General features: G+C 41.6%; 2 protein-coding genes across 11 annotated transcripts in view; one reads left to right on the top strand and one right to left on the bottom strand.

Annotated features, from left to right (window-relative positions):
- LOC143284681 (ubiquitin-like modifier-activating enzyme 1) overlaps window positions 1–11,175 on the top strand; it is a 43,981-nt gene extending 32,806 nt beyond the window's left edge. For both annotated transcript variants that reach the window (XM_076591610.1, XM_076591611.1), the window contains exons 21-26: window positions 379–560; window positions 4,041–4,127; window positions 5,468–5,572; window positions 6,607–6,690; window positions 8,093–8,193; window positions 10,090–11,175. In XM_076591610.1, the coding sequence (XP_076447725.1) occupies window positions 379–560; window positions 4,041–4,127; window positions 5,468–5,572; window positions 6,607–6,690; window positions 8,093–8,193; window positions 10,090–10,231 (701 nt within the window). In that variant the 3' untranslated portion in view covers window positions 10,232–11,175. The remainder of the gene's footprint in view (window positions 1–378; window positions 561–4,040; window positions 4,128–5,467; window positions 5,573–6,606; window positions 6,691–8,092; window positions 8,194–10,089) is intronic.
- An 877-nt stretch (window positions 11,176–12,052) lies between these two features.
- Window positions 12,053–18,813, bottom strand: part of LOC143284679 (plasma membrane calcium-transporting ATPase 2-like) — a 201,138-nt gene continuing 194,377 nt past the window's right edge. For all 9 annotated transcript variants that reach the window (XM_076591600.1, XM_076591599.1, XM_076591601.1 and 6 more), the window contains one exon: window positions 12,053–18,449. In XM_076591600.1, the coding sequence (XP_076447715.1) occupies window positions 18,234–18,449 (216 nt within the window). In that variant the 3' untranslated portion in view covers window positions 12,053–18,233. The remainder of the gene's footprint in view (window positions 18,450–18,813) is intronic.

Raw genomic sequence — 18,813 nt, 5'->3', positions numbered from 1 at the left:
AGGAACATGGTCAGTCTCATTTTCAGCCATTTGAGCATTTGCATTCTGTTTGTATGTCTTGTTTCTGAACCTGTCTGTCAGCATGTGTGCAGTATATGTTCGTATATTGCACCTGCATGTGAGTATGTGTATTTGTGTGTGTGTGTGTGTGTGTGTGTGTCTTTGTGGTGTTCAGTTATTTGACCTGTATGTATTAAAGTGAGTGATACTTTTTTTTTTTTTTAACACAACATGAAAGAAGAGAAGGGGATTATTTATGCATGTGAGGCCGTAATTTAGGAGGCAGAAAAGTTTTGTTAGTATGGTGTTTTTTTGTTGTTTTTTTACATGGTTTTGAGGGAAATCGTCACTTGGGGTCTCGTGTTTTGCTGTGTCCAGACACAGGGGCGCTGGACAGGGTGAAGAATGCAATGCCAAATGCTGAGAAGCTGAAGGACAGGAAGGTGTATGTGGTGGACTTTGAAAAAGATGATGACACCAACTTCCACATGGACTTTATCACAGCAGCCTCCAACCTGCGAGCAGAGAATTACAGCATTCCACCAGCTGACAGGCATAAGGTGAGGAAGGCGTTGCAAGTCAAATTCTTGGGAATGGAAATAATACGAATTTGGGAATGGGAGAGAGCTGTTCAAAGGGAAGTGAATAGCAGTATGGGAATGGGAGAGAGCTGTTCAAAGGGGAATAGATAGCAGTATGGAAATGGGGAGGGAGCTGCCCTAAGGGGAGTGAATGGCAGTATGGGAATGGGAGGAATATGTTCACTTGGGGGTGTATACCAGTGTGGGTATGAGGTTGCTGGTCAAAGGGAGTGGATACCAGTATTGGAATGAGAGGGAGCCAAGCAAGTGAGTGGATACCAGTATGGAAATGGAAAGGAGCGGTCCAAAATGGAGTGGGTACCAATTTGGGAAAGGGAGGGAGCCATCTAAAAGGGAGTAGATAAAAAAGTGTAAGCAGACTTGCCTACCATTACAATTGTTCTGTAGTTTCACTTCTGGCACTCAAGATGGTGTCTAAGATAGTGAAGTTCGTCCATGAGACTGATAGTGAAGACAGTGATGAATAAGATGGAAAAATTAAACTGTCTTTCAAGAAGAAGATTTGACAAAACTTCTGAGTTAGGTATTCAGAGACATATCCTGTACTCAAAGTGAGCAGAAAAGGTCTAGAGTTAGCATGCTGCATGGCTTCACACACACACTGTTGAGTTGACCAGTTGATGACAGCCGACTTTGGAGACAAAGAATTACACATTATGCAGTGACTGCATTGAAGTCAGCCCAGCCAATTACGAAGTTTTCGTTTTTGGAAAGATAGATTGCAAGCCGTCTATTGAAAATGTGGCTTGATCGGAAACGACCATGTAAAATACAGCCTTCTATTCACAGCTGCTGACGAAATGATTTGAACCACTCAAGTTGATTTTTTGTTCTTGACCTCTTGCATATACACGGCTGCTCAGCCGAGCACAAAATCCACCTCTTTAGTTTCCGAGCAGCGTCTAGCGTCTGGGGTCAAACTTTTTTTAATGCCAGACTTTCCCACCACACTCTGCATTGGCCGGCGCATTCACCGCGGTATTTCTGGCCCCGCGTGCCAAACCTGGACACTGCCTTCTTTGTTTCACTTGGCCCCGCAGCCCCTGCCCCACTTTTCTCACACTTCCACAGCATCCACACATTTCCTGCAGGGATTACACTCACCCTGCTCTCCATGCCCCTGCTGCTTGCACTCACCATGCTACAGTGGGTTCATTTAAACACTTGTTGTGCTGACAAGAAAAAATCTACAACTCAAAAGGGTGGGCTGATCTGCATGCAGGCATGCTAAATGTTCTGGTGATTTTTACGATTTCATTGTAATAAGCATATGTTTTCTTAGAGAGGGATTTAAATTTTACGATTTTTGCGATCATGTTTCTGCTTGACCTTCTCTTCTCAACCGTTGCCGCAACAATTGCTCTGTAAGAAAATATATTGTGTTTGGAGTCAACAGAAAGCTCATTTTGCATTCTTTGTAGAAACCCACTTCTTTTGTCGTTATTTCCAATCCATCCGGGAAGATGATGCGCGAAAGAAACAAAGCAGATTTACCGCTGAACAAGCGTACAGCGAGTGCCGCTGGCATGGCCTGTTTGTCAGCCACGTTTATTTATATCCATGCCCTACTTCCTGGGCTCATGAACTTTCGCTGGGCCAACTAAAGTGCCAGCACTGAACATCCGTGTATAGGTTGGTGGCCTTGCAAGTGAATTAGGAATTCAAAAGAGGACTCTAGTCAGGGGGGGCAAAGGGGAGGTTACCTACTTCCGGGAGGTTATCGGCCGTAGCTACTTTCGTTTTCTCCGCATAGGCGGATAGTAGTTTGCACAGGATAGGAATGTCAGACCCCTGCTGGAGTCTGCATAAGTGGGTCACGGTAAGTATGTTACTTAAATGTAATTTTAGGAAGAAAATTTCCTTTCTCTCTCCTTTCCTTTTTCTGTCTTGTTGTGCAATGTTTGTGTGTGTGTGTGTGTGTGTGTGTGCATAATGTAGCTTATGCTGAGACATGCACTTCAAAATAGGTTTTAGTTGATCATGGTTGAAAAAATAGAGTTTAGTACAACTGGTAGAAGTCCCCAAACTACTGAAAATTTTTGGGATTGAAAATTACTGAATGGCATTTTACAAGGTTTGCAGTTCTGTTAGTGGAGGAGTTGGTTGATACACTTCTTGCTAAAGAATGAAATTATGTGAGGGAGAGTGTAGAGGGCTTTTTATTTATAGGGAAATCTTGCCTGATGTTGATGGATGAAATGCTGTGGGGTTGGTGTGCAGCATGAAACATGGAAGAAACATAGCAGATGCTTTAACATTAAAATTGCAGTTGGCTGGTGGGTGTTTTTTTTTTTTCAATATATTTTTGACTCACTCGTGTAAACAAAGTGAGTCTTTGTTATAACCTGGTATTTGGTTGTCTCTGTGTGTGTGTGTGCGTGTGTGTGTTTGTCCATAGTAAACTTGTAACACTGCCATTTTCTCTGGAAATGCTTTGTCTGCCAATACCAAATTAGGCTTAAACATAGTAGGGAAAAAAATCTTCATAGTCATACCAATAATAGGTTGTAAATCACCTGAATTAAGCCGTATTTCTATATTATTAACGATTTATTTCATTGAGGTTCGTTCCGAAATTGGAAAATTCTAAAAGACTGTTTCCCACAGAGTCGCTGGAAGGAAGGTTGTGTTTAGTATGAATTGACATGATCTCGTTTTTCTCGTTCACAATTAAAAGGAAAGAAATACAAATTCTGGACAGAACACATGCTGTGATACTAACAACACCATCGACGTGTTTACTGCATATAAATATTCTAAAGTGGATACTGAAATAACTGGAATGAATATAAAAGAAAAATTGAATCGATCGTTTCTTTCAGCTTGTTGTAGACTAGTACATGGTTCGTGCAGATCTAGAGATCTACCATGTGCTGCAATGTGCTTGGAAGTGATGGCAACATCTCCTTTACCGCTGAAATAAAAGAATAATTGAGATATAATAACCAAAAAAAACCCCACATGCTTTTAATGGTGTTATTACGTCCAATACAATGACGTTTATTTATAGCATGAAGAAGAAAACAGCATTGCTTTAAATATTAAATTTTAGGCAAATGATATCAGATGCGCCGCAGCAGTGGGGATCAGTCCGCTTGTTTCGGAACTCAACGTTAATGGTTCGATCCCGCTCACATGCCTTTTTTTTCTCCCAAGCTTATTTTATATATCATAATTGATACAAAACACTTTTTAATGATTTTTTTAATCTCTTTTTTTTTTCTCCTCATGATTCCTTTTCTGGATAAAGTGCGAAGCACAGGTGAGTCTTGAAGGCTTTGCCTCTTGTTGCTTTTGTTTTATTTTGTATTTTATTTTTTACTGAAATCCTAACAAATATGGGAAAGATGCAAGTGTGGAAAATGATGAGTGCTGGACAGATGTAAGAGTGACTATTGGCCAGCACAATGTGTGTCAGTATGTGTGTTTGTGTTTCAGAGCAAGCTGATAGCAGGCCGAATCATCCCCGCTATTGCCACAACCACAGCCATGGTGGTGGGACTGGTGGGTCTGGAACTCATCAAGGTAACACTCTGCACTGCTTTGTAATGCCTGTGTAGCAGCCTGTTCGTACCCACCCTGTTTATTTTTACCCCAGGGTTAGATATCCCTTGTGCAGATTAACCCCCAGGGTCTGTTTAGACTAGCCTGGAATGACTTAGTGGAGTGATGGCCTAGAGGTAACGCGTCCGCCTAGGAAGTGAGAGAATCTGAGCACATCGGTTCGAATCACGGCTCAGCTGCAGATATTTTCTCCCCCTCCACGAGACTGTGAGTGGTAGTCTGGACGCATTTGGATGATAAACCGAGGTCCCGTGTGCAACATGGACTTAGCGCACGTAAAAGAACCCATGGCAACAAAAGGGTTGTTCCTGGCAAAATTCTGTAGAAAAATCCACTTTGATAGGAAAAACAAATCAACTGCATGCAGGAAAAAATACAAAAAAAAAGGGTGGCGCTGCAGTGTAGCGATGTGCTCTACCTGGGAAGAGCAGCCTGAAATTCACACAGAGAAATCTGTTGTGACGAAAAGAGAAATACAATACAGTACAAACTTCAGTCCGTCAGAACAGACCCCCCCACTCTCCCATGTGTCTCCCCACATCTGAAGCTGGAGTGTTCAATCCCCCTGTTACAGTTGGAGTTTACCCACCCCATCCCACTCTCAAAATGAGTGAGTTCATACACATTTTCATTTCTTCTTTTATCAGTATAGACTTGTGTCATTTGTTGTAACACATGTATACACAATTGTATTGTGTTGTAACACACTTATACACTAACATATATTTGAACGCATGCACATGCAAGTGTGTGTTCATACAAGCATTCATAATTGTTTTCTTTTTTTATATTGTTCCTGTCGTGCATGTGCACATGAACAGACTGTGTCAACAAGCCAATGTAAAATACTGGGGGTGGCAATTTGCTACTCAGGTCACAAGCTTGAACCCTGTTTGTGTGCTCAGCCACCCAAGATTGAAGAAATAAAAACTAATGAAATGTTTTGGTGAAGGTTTGCCCCTTGGAAAAAAAAGCAATTTTTATTCTCAGAAAGTAGAGGTATGTGTGCTTGTGTGTGTGAGGGGGGTGGGGCAGGGGTACTTGAGGGGGGAGAGGAGCAAGACTGAACTGTGGGAGAGAATGTGCATGCTAGCAAATAATTATGTATCTCCATTGGGAGTAATTGTTTGGAAAAGTATTGATGTTATCAGATAACTGATTTCGAGATGGTCAGTTTCGCTGATGAAAATCTTATATTTTCATAGAATAGTTAACTATGGGTATATCATGGAGGGATATCTGAATGGCTGAGGCCTACAAGACAGGCTGTCAATGCACCAGTGGAATATGTTCTCTTTCAGCTGGCCCAAGGACACACCAATGTGGAGTTGTTCAAGAACGGGTTTGCCAACCTGGCTCTGCCATTCTTCGCTTTCTCTGAGCCCATCCAGGCCCCCAAGTCAAAGGTACACACACCACAGCCTACAAGGGAGGCGGGAACACCAACCATCTAATTTTGTTAACTTGTTTTGGAAGGGAGAGAATTTAGTTTATCACTCTGGCTCTTGGCCCCTCCCTCCACCTTCCCCACATGTTCCCTTTCCTCAGGTGTCTTTGCCTCCTCGTATTTTGTCCATCTGTGCATGCTCACTGTAGTTCTTTCTGTCTGTGTCTCTCTGCATTCTGATTGAATACTCTTTCCTTTGGTACCTTTTATACATTTTTAGTAGATTTTGTTTTACATGTTTATATATTAATTTGTATAATAGCAAGGAAATTTTAAAGATTAGCATTCAGCCTTAAATTGTCAATCCTAATAAAATAACAGATTTGTTCTTGTTCTGTCTTTCTTCACTCTCATTTTCTTTTTCCTTTGTTGCCTTCAGCTTGTTTGGTTCTCTCTTTTTATGCAGACATGCTAATAATGTTCTCATATGATCAGGGCTGATTCCTGGCCTATTCCATAGAAGGTGGCAAAAGGAAGTCTCAGGCTGTCTGAATAAGATGCAAACTGACTTTACCACAGCTGGTTTATTGTGAAAAATATGTGCGGAGAACTAACAACACTAAGACTTGGTGGTCACTGAAGTGAATGTGAGCCAAGGCATGTTTTGAAATGTGGAATTTTGGTTTGTGAAGCATTGATTACCAAGGGTTCAGGCTGATGATATGTTCTATCATGGTATTAAATCTTGTTGATGTTAAGGAACCTCATACTGACATTAAAAAAAAAAAAGATGTGATTAGTTTACAGTAAAGTCACTAATGAAATTTAAAGTGATGTGCCTCATTTAAGAAAATGCTTTTTCTTAGTCACATCTTCTTATTCAATACTTAAGCATTTTCCAGTAAATTGTGCAACACCAGTCTGAGGGAACTATGATGTATCTCTCTTTGATTTTACCATGATACATATCTTTTTTCTGTTTTGTTTTTCTTGCCACTGCCATTTTTTCCTTAAGGATGTTGGGTGACTCAAGTTGTGGATTGTTGATTGCAGTACTACGATAAGGAGTTCACTTTGTGGGACCGATTCACTGTCCAAGGGGAGCTGACTTTGAAGCAGTTCTTGGACTACTTTGAGGTCAGTATTAACAAAACATGATTTTTTTTTTTAACCTTTGTCCTGTGAATGTGTTGTACCTTTTTCTTTTTATGTAAATGCGTGTATGTGGGTGCAGAAATAGTGTACTTGTAACAACTATATTACATCATAGGAAATGAATGCTGCAAGTTTTTTGAGTGAATTTTGTATGAAGTGTGTGTGTCATCAAATGGTTGTATGTGTGTGTGTGTGGCACTTCATGATGTGGTTGTTCTGTGGTGACTGGGGACATGGCCATATGATGACTGGAGGTGTGGTGGCAAGCTGTGGTGTGTGTGTGTTACTTCATGGTGTGGTTGTTCTGTGGTAACTGGGGCCATGGCCATGTGATGACTGGGGGTGTGGTGTGTGTGTTTGTGTGTGTGTGTGTGTGTGTGTGTTCATGGTGTGGTTGTTCTGTGGTGACTGGGGCCATGGCCATGTGATGACTAGGGGTGTGGTGTGTGTTTGTGTGTGTGTGTGTGTGTGTTCATGGTGTGGTTGTTCTGTGGTGACTGGGGCCATGGCCATGTGATGACTAGGGGTGTGGTGTGTGTGTGTGTGTGTGTGTGTGTGTTACTTCATGGTGTGGTTGTTCTGTGGTAACTGGGGCCATGGCCATGTGGTGACTGGGGGTGTGGTGTGTGTGTGTGTTCATGGTGTGGTTGTTCTGTGGTGACTGGGGCCATGGCCATGTGGTGACTGGGTGTGTGGTGTGTGTGTGTGTGTGGCTTCATGGTGTGGTTGTTCTTTGGTGACTGGGGCCATGGCCATGTGATGACTGGGGGTGTGGTGTGTGTGTGTTCATGGTGTGGCTGTTATGTGGTGACTGGGGCCATGGCCATGTGATGACTGGAGGTGTGATGTGTGATGACAAGCTGTGGTGTGTGTGTGTGCGTGTGGCTTCATGGTGTGGTTGTTCTGTGGTGACTGGGGCCATGGCCATGTGATGACTGGAGGTGTGATGTGTGATGACAAGCTGTGATGTGTGTGTGGCTTCATGGTGTTGTGGTTCTGTGGTGACTGTGGCCATGGCCATGTGATGACTGGAGGTGTGATGTATGATGACAAACTGTGTGTGTGTCGCTTATGGTGTGGACAGTAGTTGTTCTGTGGTGACTGGGGCCATGGCCATGTGATGACTGGAGTTGTGATGTGTGATGACAAACTGTGTGTGTGTGTGTGTGTCGCTTATGGTGTGGACAGTAGTTGTTCTGTGGTGACTGGGGCCATGGCCATGTGATGACTGGAGGTGTGATGTGTGATGACAAACTGTGTGTGTGTGTGTGTGTGTCTGTCGCTTATGGTGTGGACAGTAGTTGTTCTGTGGTGACTGGGTCTATGGCCGTGTGATGACAGGTGTGATGTGATGTGATGACAAACTGTGGTGTGTTGTGTGCAGAAGGAGCATGGCCTGGAGATCACCATGCTATCACAGGGAGTCTGTCTTCTCTACTCCAATTTCATGCCGCCAGCCAAACAGGAAGAGCGCAAGACACAGCCGTAAGTACTTGTCTGAGTGGTGAACTGCAGTTAACAATTTCCCTCTTGTCCCAGTAAGAATGTGGGGTATTCACATGTACGTAGAGGCATCAGCTGACAGAATGTAGATGCTGGCATGTGAAGAGTTCAGAATCTATGTACATTATTATGTTGGTATCTTTCTTCAGATATGAAGTGGAAGAACTCTTACTTAGAAACCAATGAGAATTGAATGTTTTTGTATTTTGAAATATATTGAAAACATGGACAAGTTACAGAGATGTGCAGAAATTTTCTTCTGCATTTTTTTGTGTTAAGGATAGATAACATTGAATATGAAGTTGCAAAAGTTGATTTGATGATTCCAGATCTATTTTATCATGAAATTAAAGATGGGCCTTCATTGATTTGAAAGAATTGATAAAGCAGGTGGTCAGAATGTCAGGATTTAGCAGTTTTTGCAGAAACTGAATGAATTTCTGAAATTTTTTTTAAAGATATATGACATCAAACACATTTTTTAATTTTAATTGAGAGAGTTTTGACTTGAGATTGGAAACAAAACAGAGATTCAAAGACTTTGCAAAATAAGAATATGAGGTAATCATCCAAAAGGGGGAGTGGGTGGTGGGGAGGGGGTTGGGGGGGGGGGGGGCAGCAAGGATGAACAGCTAGTTAGAATGTTGTACTTGTGAAATGACAGTACTGGCCATGGGTCTTGGTGTGGAATATTGCTCTTAGCTCTGTTTCTGCTGTTCAACAGTAAGGGTATATCTCCTGTCAGTACAACTGGGTCATCCCAGTGGTTGAGGTCTCTGTGAAGGCCTATGGGTGTCTTTGTGGTGTGTGGTTGAGGTCTCTGTGAAGGCCTATGGGTGTCTTTGTGGTGTGTGGTTGAGGTCTCTGTGAAGGCCTATGGGTGTCTTTGTGGTGTGTGGTTGAGGTCTCTGTGAAGGCCTATGGGCGTCTTTGTGGTGTGTGGTTTGAGGTCTCTGTGAAGGCCTATGGGTGTCTTTGTGGTGTGTGGTTGAGGTCTCTGTGAAGGCCTATGGGTGATTCGTGGTGTGTGGTTGAGGTCTCTGTGAAGGCCTATGGGTGATTCGTGGTGTGTGGTTGAGGTCTCTGTGAAGGCCTATGGGTGATTCGTGGTGTGTGGTTGAGGTCTCTGTGAAGGCCTATGGGTGATTCGTGGTGTGTGGTTGAGGTCTCTGTGAAGGCCTATGGGTGATTTGTGGTGTGTGGTTGAGGTCTCTGTGAAGGCCTATGGGTGTCTTTGTGGTATAACATGTGTGTGAAAGATCAAACTGCACGTGGAATCTATGTCATAATTAGGGGGATTATGAATGTGATTCAGTTTTCCCTTTTGACTGCAGACTGCTGTAAACTCTGACACAAGTTGAATTTTGGCACCTAACTGGGCAGTATGAGCTGAGACATTTACAGTTCTGTCCTGCACAGTGCATGGACAGTCCAACAGTGCAGTAACAGTTGTATTGTGGGGAGTGATGCTATTTTTCTTCTGGGAGGTAGAGGATGTGGATAGATTTGTCTGTTTTCTTTTTTTATTAAAATTTTTTTTTTTTTTTTTTTAAAGTTTAGTGTTGCATGGAATCAGGAAAATAAATCTGCAAAATACCAGTCAGTGATGCAGTGGGCTATTCTGAACTGTGGAAAACCAGAGCTCATGAAACGAGTTATTGAATCAGTACTGTTTATGTAAACAAATTTGGATACAAGTTACACAAAATGAGAATCCCATAACATTCATTTGTATGAAGAGTTAATAGATATCCACATTTTGGGAGGTACTGTAGGTAAATGTGTGTGCATGTTTGTGTATATGATCAGAGGTGTTCTGTAAATATTGGGAGATAACAAATGTAACACTTGTGTGTGTGTGTGTGTGTGTGTGTGCAGTCTGTCAGAGTTGGTGAAGAAGGTGTCCAAGAAGAAGATCCCTTCCTACGTGAGGGCGCTTGTTCTGGAGATCTGCTGTGATGACAAGAATGGGGAGGATGTGGAGGTCCCTTTTGTCAAATACGTTCTACCCAGGTCCTAAGTGTTGAGGGTGGCCGTTCCCAGCACCTGTGTGTGTGACCCCGCTGTGTGCTGACAGAAACCAGGCAGCATGTCTACTGCAGGGTCCATGGTGACAGTGAGGTTAGGGAAGGACTGCCCAGTCGGAAACGTTGATGGGAGATGGCACATGTTGGGTCAGGCTGTATTTAGTGTGTTCACAGGGGAAATTGGTTTTGAGCTGTGCTGTGGAGATGCAGTCACTTGATGTCCATGCTGGCTTCAGAAGTCAGGTTGCTGAATTATTCATTAACTCAAACCTTTTGTGGATGTGTACGTGCATTGTACCTGTTTCATACTTGTGAGCGAGAGTAGGGTGCATTTGTGGCCTTGGAACATGTTAAATAAGGAAAGAACGCATGACTTGTCATGAATGGAATCCTGTTTTGAGCATATGTTGTCTTCAGAGTGCTAGCTGTTTAAGTATCTGGACAGAAATTTATGTTTTGCTTGCACATGGGGTTGTTTTGAGTCTACAAGCCTGCACACACACAAACGCATGAGGATATTTGGCGAGATTATGGTTCAGTCACTTTACCCAGTACCATGATCGTTTTCCCTTTTCTTTTGCTTGCTTCTGTATGGATTATCTGCCAGACTTCAGGAAAAAGAAAGAACAGTGTTTAACAGTGTTGTGAAGCTTTACCATCTTGTGTTGCTGCAAGTCATGAAAAATTGCAACACTTTGTAAATTAACCACACTTCACTAAAAGTAGAAGAAAAACAAGACAGACCCAAGATTTAGAAACTTTGGATGGTTGTAAGGGTTTTCCTAAATCAACTCATTTGTGAAGTTCCAAGTGATTGCTGAATCTTGTTCTATGATTCACCACTGACTATAAGATTGGATCTGTTGTTGCAGGCAACTGGAGTATACATGTTGTAATACCTTAAATTCTGTAGAAATTAAACTTTTCAAAAACTGTCTGGATGTATGTTTGGATGGTCTTCAAAATAGCAGTTTTGCATCATCAGATTGTTTTTTTTTTTTTGGTGTGTGTGTGTGTCACGACTTTTTATTTTGTTTTTTAATTCATCTTCTCACATCCATCCACAATTCCAGCAGTCGTCCATCAACATCTTTCTTTTGTTGCAGTAATACAGAGTTACTTGTTGACACAAAGATGGGCAGTGACACAAGTTTAAGAGAATGCGAATCCACAATTCATGTGGCGAATGTCTTCAGACTTTTTACAAAGAAATGGAAAAAAAAAAAAGAAGAAAAAGAATATAATTGTGTGTGTGGATGGATGGGTTAAAATTTTCTTTTTCCTCCATATTTTTTCTCATCCCCATGTTTCTCTTCTTTCCCATCCATTTTTTCTCAATTCATTTAATTATGTTTGTCGTTTTTTGTTTTATGGTTTTGATTGTATATTTTCTGATTGGTATGAATACCTGTTTGTCTCCTCCTCTTCCACACTCATCATCAATTTTGTTATCTTTACTTGAAGATGCTTTTCACGGCATGTGTTCAGATTTCTCATAGCTGGCAGTGAAATGTTTTCATCAGTTGTGTGTGTTGAGAATGATTTGGCTGGCAGTGAAATGAAGTTTCTTTGGAAGTCAATGCTGTGAGCAGTAATTAAAGGAAGCACACCAGGAGCAGTGGAGGTTGGGGTTTGTGAATGGCGCACGGCAAACTCTACTGTATTTGAATGAACTTGGTTTGCAACACAACAGAGAAGAGGGAGCAAACAACAACTGCATTTGAGTGTACTTCGTTTGCAATGTGAAAGATGACTGTGGCAGGGCGGGGAGCAAACCAACCATACATACATCTGCTGATCAGAAACACTGGGTGTATAAAAGAAAGTTTTTATTATAACAATGGTTTCAACTAGTTACAACATACCCTCGTCATCAGTTCCGCCTGACATACAATGATGAAAGAATAAACCCCAGAATATATAAATAACGTATTGTTCATAATGCCATTCACCAACAAGCAAAACCGCACTTGCTGGGGTATGGATTCAAAATGAGAATTGAAGCATTGGATCTAAAGATGATGAAGTGCTGTACAAGTTTTGTGGCTGTGCAAACATGTCTGACAGGAACACACTGGCACCCACCCACTGCCCTTGCCTTGTCGAGCAGTTACGAGTTTTGCCAAAGAGGACAGGTCTATTCAGTCCTTGCCTGTCTTTATTCATCTAAGGAAATGACTTACACTATTGCAAGAAAGATTTGTACACCAACAGATGAAGTTACTTTACACATGAATGAAGAGGAGAACTGTTAAAGATAACAATGTAAATGTATCCACAGTATATTTTTAAAAATGAAAAAGAATTGCACATTACTTTAACCATAATATCAAAATGAAAAAGTGACGTCTCACAAGACTGTCGATCAGGTTTACAAAGTTGTACAACTATGCTTCAGTTGGTGATGTTTCAAACCAGAATTCCACAACTGCATACATCATGCACAATTTTATATCTGAAAACACACACCATTTACAAATGAAATGATTCAGTTGCTATTTCAAGCACTCGACTAGAGAATGCCAGCTTCCATTTTGTGGAATTTGCCATCAATACATCCATTTTAGGAGAATGTAAAACTACAAACCACATACTCTTAAGAATGTGTCACCAAGTAGTTGATGTGATGTGGTTTTCACTCTCATGACAACTCTATTGCAGAAAACATCCCTATGCAGGATTTTCCCCCAAACTAGACTCATTTCTGATTTTTTATTTATATCAATGCTTGAACACCATAAACATTTGTCAAGCTCATCCTCATTAACTGCTAAATATTATTTACTTGTATTACATATATCATGTTTCCCCCACCCCTCATTTAAACATTTTTTGTGTGCTTTTCTTCCCTCGTTCTTTTCACAAATCTTTTCTTTCTGAACATACGCAACTCTCCGTAATATTTATTTGAACACACATTGTATCCCAGTCGTAAATGAGCCATTCAGTAATATTCACATACAAAAATCTAAGATTTAGTATACATTGTCATGGTTTTGAATCGAATCAGTGGTTGGGTAGGGGTTGGAAGAAATACAGAATAATATCCATACATGTCTTTTCCCTTCTCGAAACCACCATGGATTTGAAACTTCAAATATGAATGCATACATTAATGGTAGTCCTATTATATAATCAGCTGATTGAGTCACGATCATAAATAGGAAACCATTAACAGACTGGTTGGCACAAGAACAATGTACTGATCTGCACAGTTTGCCCCAGTGTCGGTCAGTTCAGTATGTTTTTATTTTCCCCCTACCAGCTCAGTCCCAGCAAACTGAAGAGCTGTTCTAAAAAGGAAAGATCTGGACTGGTAGAAACGCAAGTTTCATGAAAAAGGGACAAGAAAATTTAAATAGACACCAAGATACTGAGAAACGTACAACCCCCACTTGGAACAGGAATAAAAGGTGGCCTCCTCCCCACGCCCTTGTGAACTCGTAGTTTGCCATGGTTGTCATGTCTGTGGCCCTTTTAACCACACTGGTTTTTTGCCAAACACAGCCAATTCCTATCACTCTTCTAATACATCAAGGCAAAAACACACCCAGAGACTTGGAAACCTTGACTCTCTTTGCTACAGGACATGCAGTCTTAAAATACCAGGACATCAAATAGTGGATGAGAACGTATGGAATGATTTTTGAAAGTTCATAAATCTTCAAAAGCGAATAGGGTCTGCAAAAAGTTATCCCTTGCCTTGCGTCATAGGTTGCAGAACACCCTCTATCACAGGGATGTAGGGGTCTTTTTCTTTTTTTCTTCTGCATGCCAAGCACAAGGGGACTGCCTCTGACTGGAGTCCATGCATCTTGACTCACAAAAGTGGGAAAGGAAAATGCAAAATGAGTCCAGAGAAAATTCCACACACAACAAAGTTTAATAGGACCTTTTCAGTTTAACTCCCGAGACTACAGAAGACTCCAGCCTGGAACTAATAGCTGGTTAGAATTACTGGAGATTATTGAAGAACTCGCATTTTTCTTCTTAAAAACAAAACAAAACAAACAAAAAAGCAACAATAAAAAAACAAAACAGCAGTTAAAACATATTTGAAACAAATATATTTCGTCCTGTTGTTTCAAGACCTTCAATCTGCGGTCATTCTTGGTAATCCTAAATGGCCTTGCGTTAACATATTTTAGGGTTTTGGTCCTGTTTGTATTCATCTGGATACTGATACAACAGATTCAGCAATGCATTATAACATGATTCTAACTGAAATACAATGTCCACAGTTTTTTTGTTTTAAATTTAAAAAAATATTTTTTACTCAAAGACAATTCTGAAAAATACTTAGTCTGACAGATACAGAAGTCATACACTTACTTTCCCAGGCCATTACTTCAGCTAAAAAGTAATATAAAAGTAAATCAAAAGTGACAAACATGATTTGTCATCCAAAACTGCACGTTTTGTGATATTTTGTTTGTTGTCAAAGCAGATTACACTGTGTGGATTGTGGGCTGTGCTCTCCTCTGGATGAATGTACTGCCACAACACAGCACTGCCACCTTTCCTTGGCCAGCGTGCGAATAAATACATTTTCCTCTCAGAGGAGACTTTCCTGACGCATTTTCCGACAACTCACTTTATTGGGCATAGATTCTTTCAAGCATGCAAAGTACATGCTGCACACACAACCTTGGTGTATTGTCACTTCTAAAAATCCAAACCACCTCTCTGAGTAAAGTGAAGGAGGGTGGGGCATCAAGTGTGTGTGTGACGAACCCAAGGGTGTGTGCTGCCCACTGCTCCACCCCTTGTAAGTGGAAACATGACAAAAAAAAAAAGAAAAAAGAAAAAAAAAAGGAAACAACAAAATACAAAAAAACCCCAAAACCTCTGCTGTCAGCCCAATACCACAATCGAGGGCATAATGCATAGGCAACAGCAAGTTGTTGGCTGTGGAGACCTCTCCACATGATTCTGGTTGGGAATCTCACACTGGCAGGGCAGGAAACAACACAGATCAGTCCTTGCAGTGATAATGAAGAATGCCCTTCCAAAGCATGAAGAGAGAGACGATGACTATGTCCCCCTGGGCCCCCCAACAACACCCCCCCTCAAACCACTTTTTTACTGGACTCGCACAGTGGTGCCACATTTCCTGTCTGTACATCTCCGCCATCTCAAACTTCCTTGCGCTCACACACGCACACATGCACAGCTTGTGAGCAGCACTATCAAGGTGATCGTTGGATGGTCCTAGATCATCCACACAGATATACACTACCCCATTCCAATCAGCCATCAGTCATCCTATGGTGCACACACAACATCCGTGTGCCTTCAAAATGTCCCAACAAAAGCTGGATAAAAATACAAGGGACACAAGTGATGAGACCATGAAAATGTATATTAGAAAAAACAACACACATAAACACACACACACACACACAAACAAAAACAAAACAAAAAAAACTGCAAAAAGGGCAAAAAAACAAGATGGCAAGAAACCAAATCAACATCCAAAGGAGAAACCGATATTGGCAATACTTGGCTGTACACGCGCTGTACTGTAGGAAGAGCAAGACTAGAACACTTGGGCATCCGTCTCTCACATTGGCCTGGCCAGCGCGCAAGTCCACAGTGCCTTGATGTGCTGCTTTGTGAAGAAGGGGAAAAACCCAAGCACACGGACAACACCTGACGGAGCTAAGCCTACCACGTCATTTCTACGTACAGTAAGAAACTGAAGTGGGAATGGGGTGGGATGCAGCAATTCATGACAATTTGCAAACACCCATCCGAGTACCGGGAATGGTGAGTACAATGCTAAACAGACTGTGTGTGTGTGAGTGCCATCAACAGAAATGCAATGGTCTGGTGTCATCAATCACACAAACAAAGGACACAGAACGACCCAGAAAATAAAAAAATGTAAAAACACGATGGCATTCCAGGAAGGGGAAAGTCAATAAAGAACAAACTGCTGAGTGTGGAGTAAATAACTACCATTCAGACAGAAATGCAAGTCAATAAAAAGCAAACTGCTGAGTGTAGTGTAACAAGTTACAACTGTACCATTTATAGAGAAATCTACAAGTCAATTAACACCAAACTCAGACACTACCTCGTTTTTTGTGGTACACTACGAACACTGTGATCAGTTTCCTGCCTCAAACTCACTCTTATCAAATGGATACCTTTCTTAGAAGGTGCTTCAGCAATGTTTGTATTCACTTGGATGAATGATCACCTTTTCAACCCATACACAAGAAAGGAATGACTTGACCTCATTTGATCTATCTGTTTATTTCTAGCCAAAGACTTTAATGTTTACTAGCTAATTCACTGTTTGATGGATCGGAAAACTATGCTCACACTCACTCACCCCAGAGCAACTTGCTGTCTGAGTTTTGACAATAGTATGTAGACAACTGGTCGGATGGCTGACTGATTTGTCAAATTTGAGCTCCATTACCAATACATGATTTTAAAAGATGAGACCTGATAAACATCTTGTCAATCTTTTTCAGACATGATATTTTGAAAGTGCTTTTACTATTGTTGAAAATGGTTGAGCAATATGTGGACAGCATTACATTTTTTAATTAACTATTTTGGTGTAGTTAATGATGCTACTCTGCATCCAAACCTGTCCAAATGATCCTTTCAAATGTGTAAAAAATGTGTGGGTTTATGGGCCAAAAAATGTGGATTTTATCTAAGATGGCTAAACATTCAAGCTGAATATATTGTTCGCAACAGTGGAAAGAGTTCCTTTGTTGCCCGCAATGCTGCATGGTCATAGTCAACTTTGTTGAAGAAATTCCTTTGGGATTTTGACCAATACTTTCACTGGACGTCAAGAAATGCAAACTTTACTTTGGTATTGTTCTTTTATCACTGCACATCTTTCTAAAAAAAAAAAAAAGAAAAAAGAAAAAAAAAGAGAAAAAAAAAAGAGAATACCATATATGGAAGGGAGCGGGAAGGGCAGAGGGGAAAAGGGGTGGCGGGAGGGGGACACCACATCATATTCAAATAAGCTACCTCAGTTTTGCGCTCAATGTCATTCGCACTCAGTTCTGGAGCATAATCATTCAGAAAGAGCTTGACTGACAAAAAAAAGCACTGAGCTTATTTTCCTTTCTCTTTTCCCTTCTTCTACAGGAAATGCTGTCACTGCTATGTGTGTGTCTATTGTAACTAGTTACAACACCCAATGCATCTAAAAGCTAGCCTCTTCAACAGGATGGAGAGAGAAAGTGGGCAGGAAGCAAGCTGACGAAGTCGAAGACCGACCTGACACATAGATCTTGCCCATTACTGGATCAGCAGCTGCGCAAAGTCTCCCCGCACATGTCTCTTTCCATGCAACTCAAATGTAGACACTACAGCTTCACAGAGTTCAACAGAGCCACAGAGACTATCAAACCACACGAAGGGTACAGAGAACACCTGCACCTATCACAAAATCAACTTAAAAATGCAGGGGATGCCTATGACAAAATCTAACTATCTGTACAAATGAACTTTTTATGCTGGAATAAACCTGATGAAAAAAAGCTTTACATGGCAAGGATAGGGAAGATGAACAGTTTGTCATTCAGTTTAAATTTGTGAAGTGAAATGGGCGACAATACAGTCATCACTCGACAGAGAACAACACTTCCTCTTTTTCCCCAGCCCCTCTCTCCACACAAAAGAGTTCAGGTGGCGTGGTGCGCTTAAACACTGTCTGTTCCCATCCCCTCACTTTGCTGCAGGTCCAAACAAAATCCTGCCAAGTCACCAAGATGGCTGCCACGACGACACGCCAGTCACAGTCAGCTGTTCCCTCACCTCAGCCTATTTATCTTCCTGCTGTCTCCTGCCGGCAATGTGGACCACCCTCTTCCACTCACCAGGGCTCATATCCCTTCTCTCCTCCCCCCTTCCCTCCCTACAGCAGTCCACTCCCTCCCCCTCCCCAACCACCCCCTCTGGGAGCCAGAGGTGGAGACGTGTGTCCACACACAGGGGTGACGGCGCTGTGTGGGGTGCTCATTCATCAGCATAGGGGATGGTATCGTTTCTGTTGAACCAGGGTGAGCTGGAGGACTCGTCAGCCTCAGGCGAGCTAGCTAGTACGGGTTTTTTACTGACCCCGCCCCGAGCTGCCTGCAGAGACTGGAGGCTTATCACTGAGGGCCGGCTACGCTTATCGTAGCTGTCCATGTGCGAATCTAAGTCCATTTGGAAAGCATTTACAACGCGGATCTGAAAAACAGAAAAAAACAGGGAACAAAATGAGTAACAAAGACTGTGGGGGTGTGAGTGTAACACAATTAACTGGAAAAAAAACCCCCAAAACAATAAAAACTAAAAGGTACACAAGTCACCGAACCCGTAGGAATTCATGCTGCATAACAAAGAAAATGCATTCAAGAATTACAGCAAAGGAGACCAAAAAGAAAAAAAAGGAAAAAAAAAGCTAAAAACCAAAATCAAACACCCACAGGCAGAAATAAAACTGAACAATTTACTATGCATGCAATCATCAAGATCAAACAGAACAGCCAAACAAAAAATGTAACTTAAAAATCACTGTCACAATGCTCCACTGGGTGGACAGAAACAAATT

The sequence above is a fragment of the Babylonia areolata genome, chromosome 8 (genome assembly GCF_041734735.1).
Source record: "Babylonia areolata isolate BAREFJ2019XMU chromosome 8, ASM4173473v1, whole genome shotgun sequence".
In the NCBI taxonomy this organism is placed as follows: Eukaryota; Metazoa; Mollusca; class Gastropoda; order Neogastropoda; family Buccinidae; genus Babylonia; species Babylonia areolata.
Note: the sequence above shows the minus strand (reverse complement) of the source record. Positions and strands in the feature narration are given on the sequence as shown.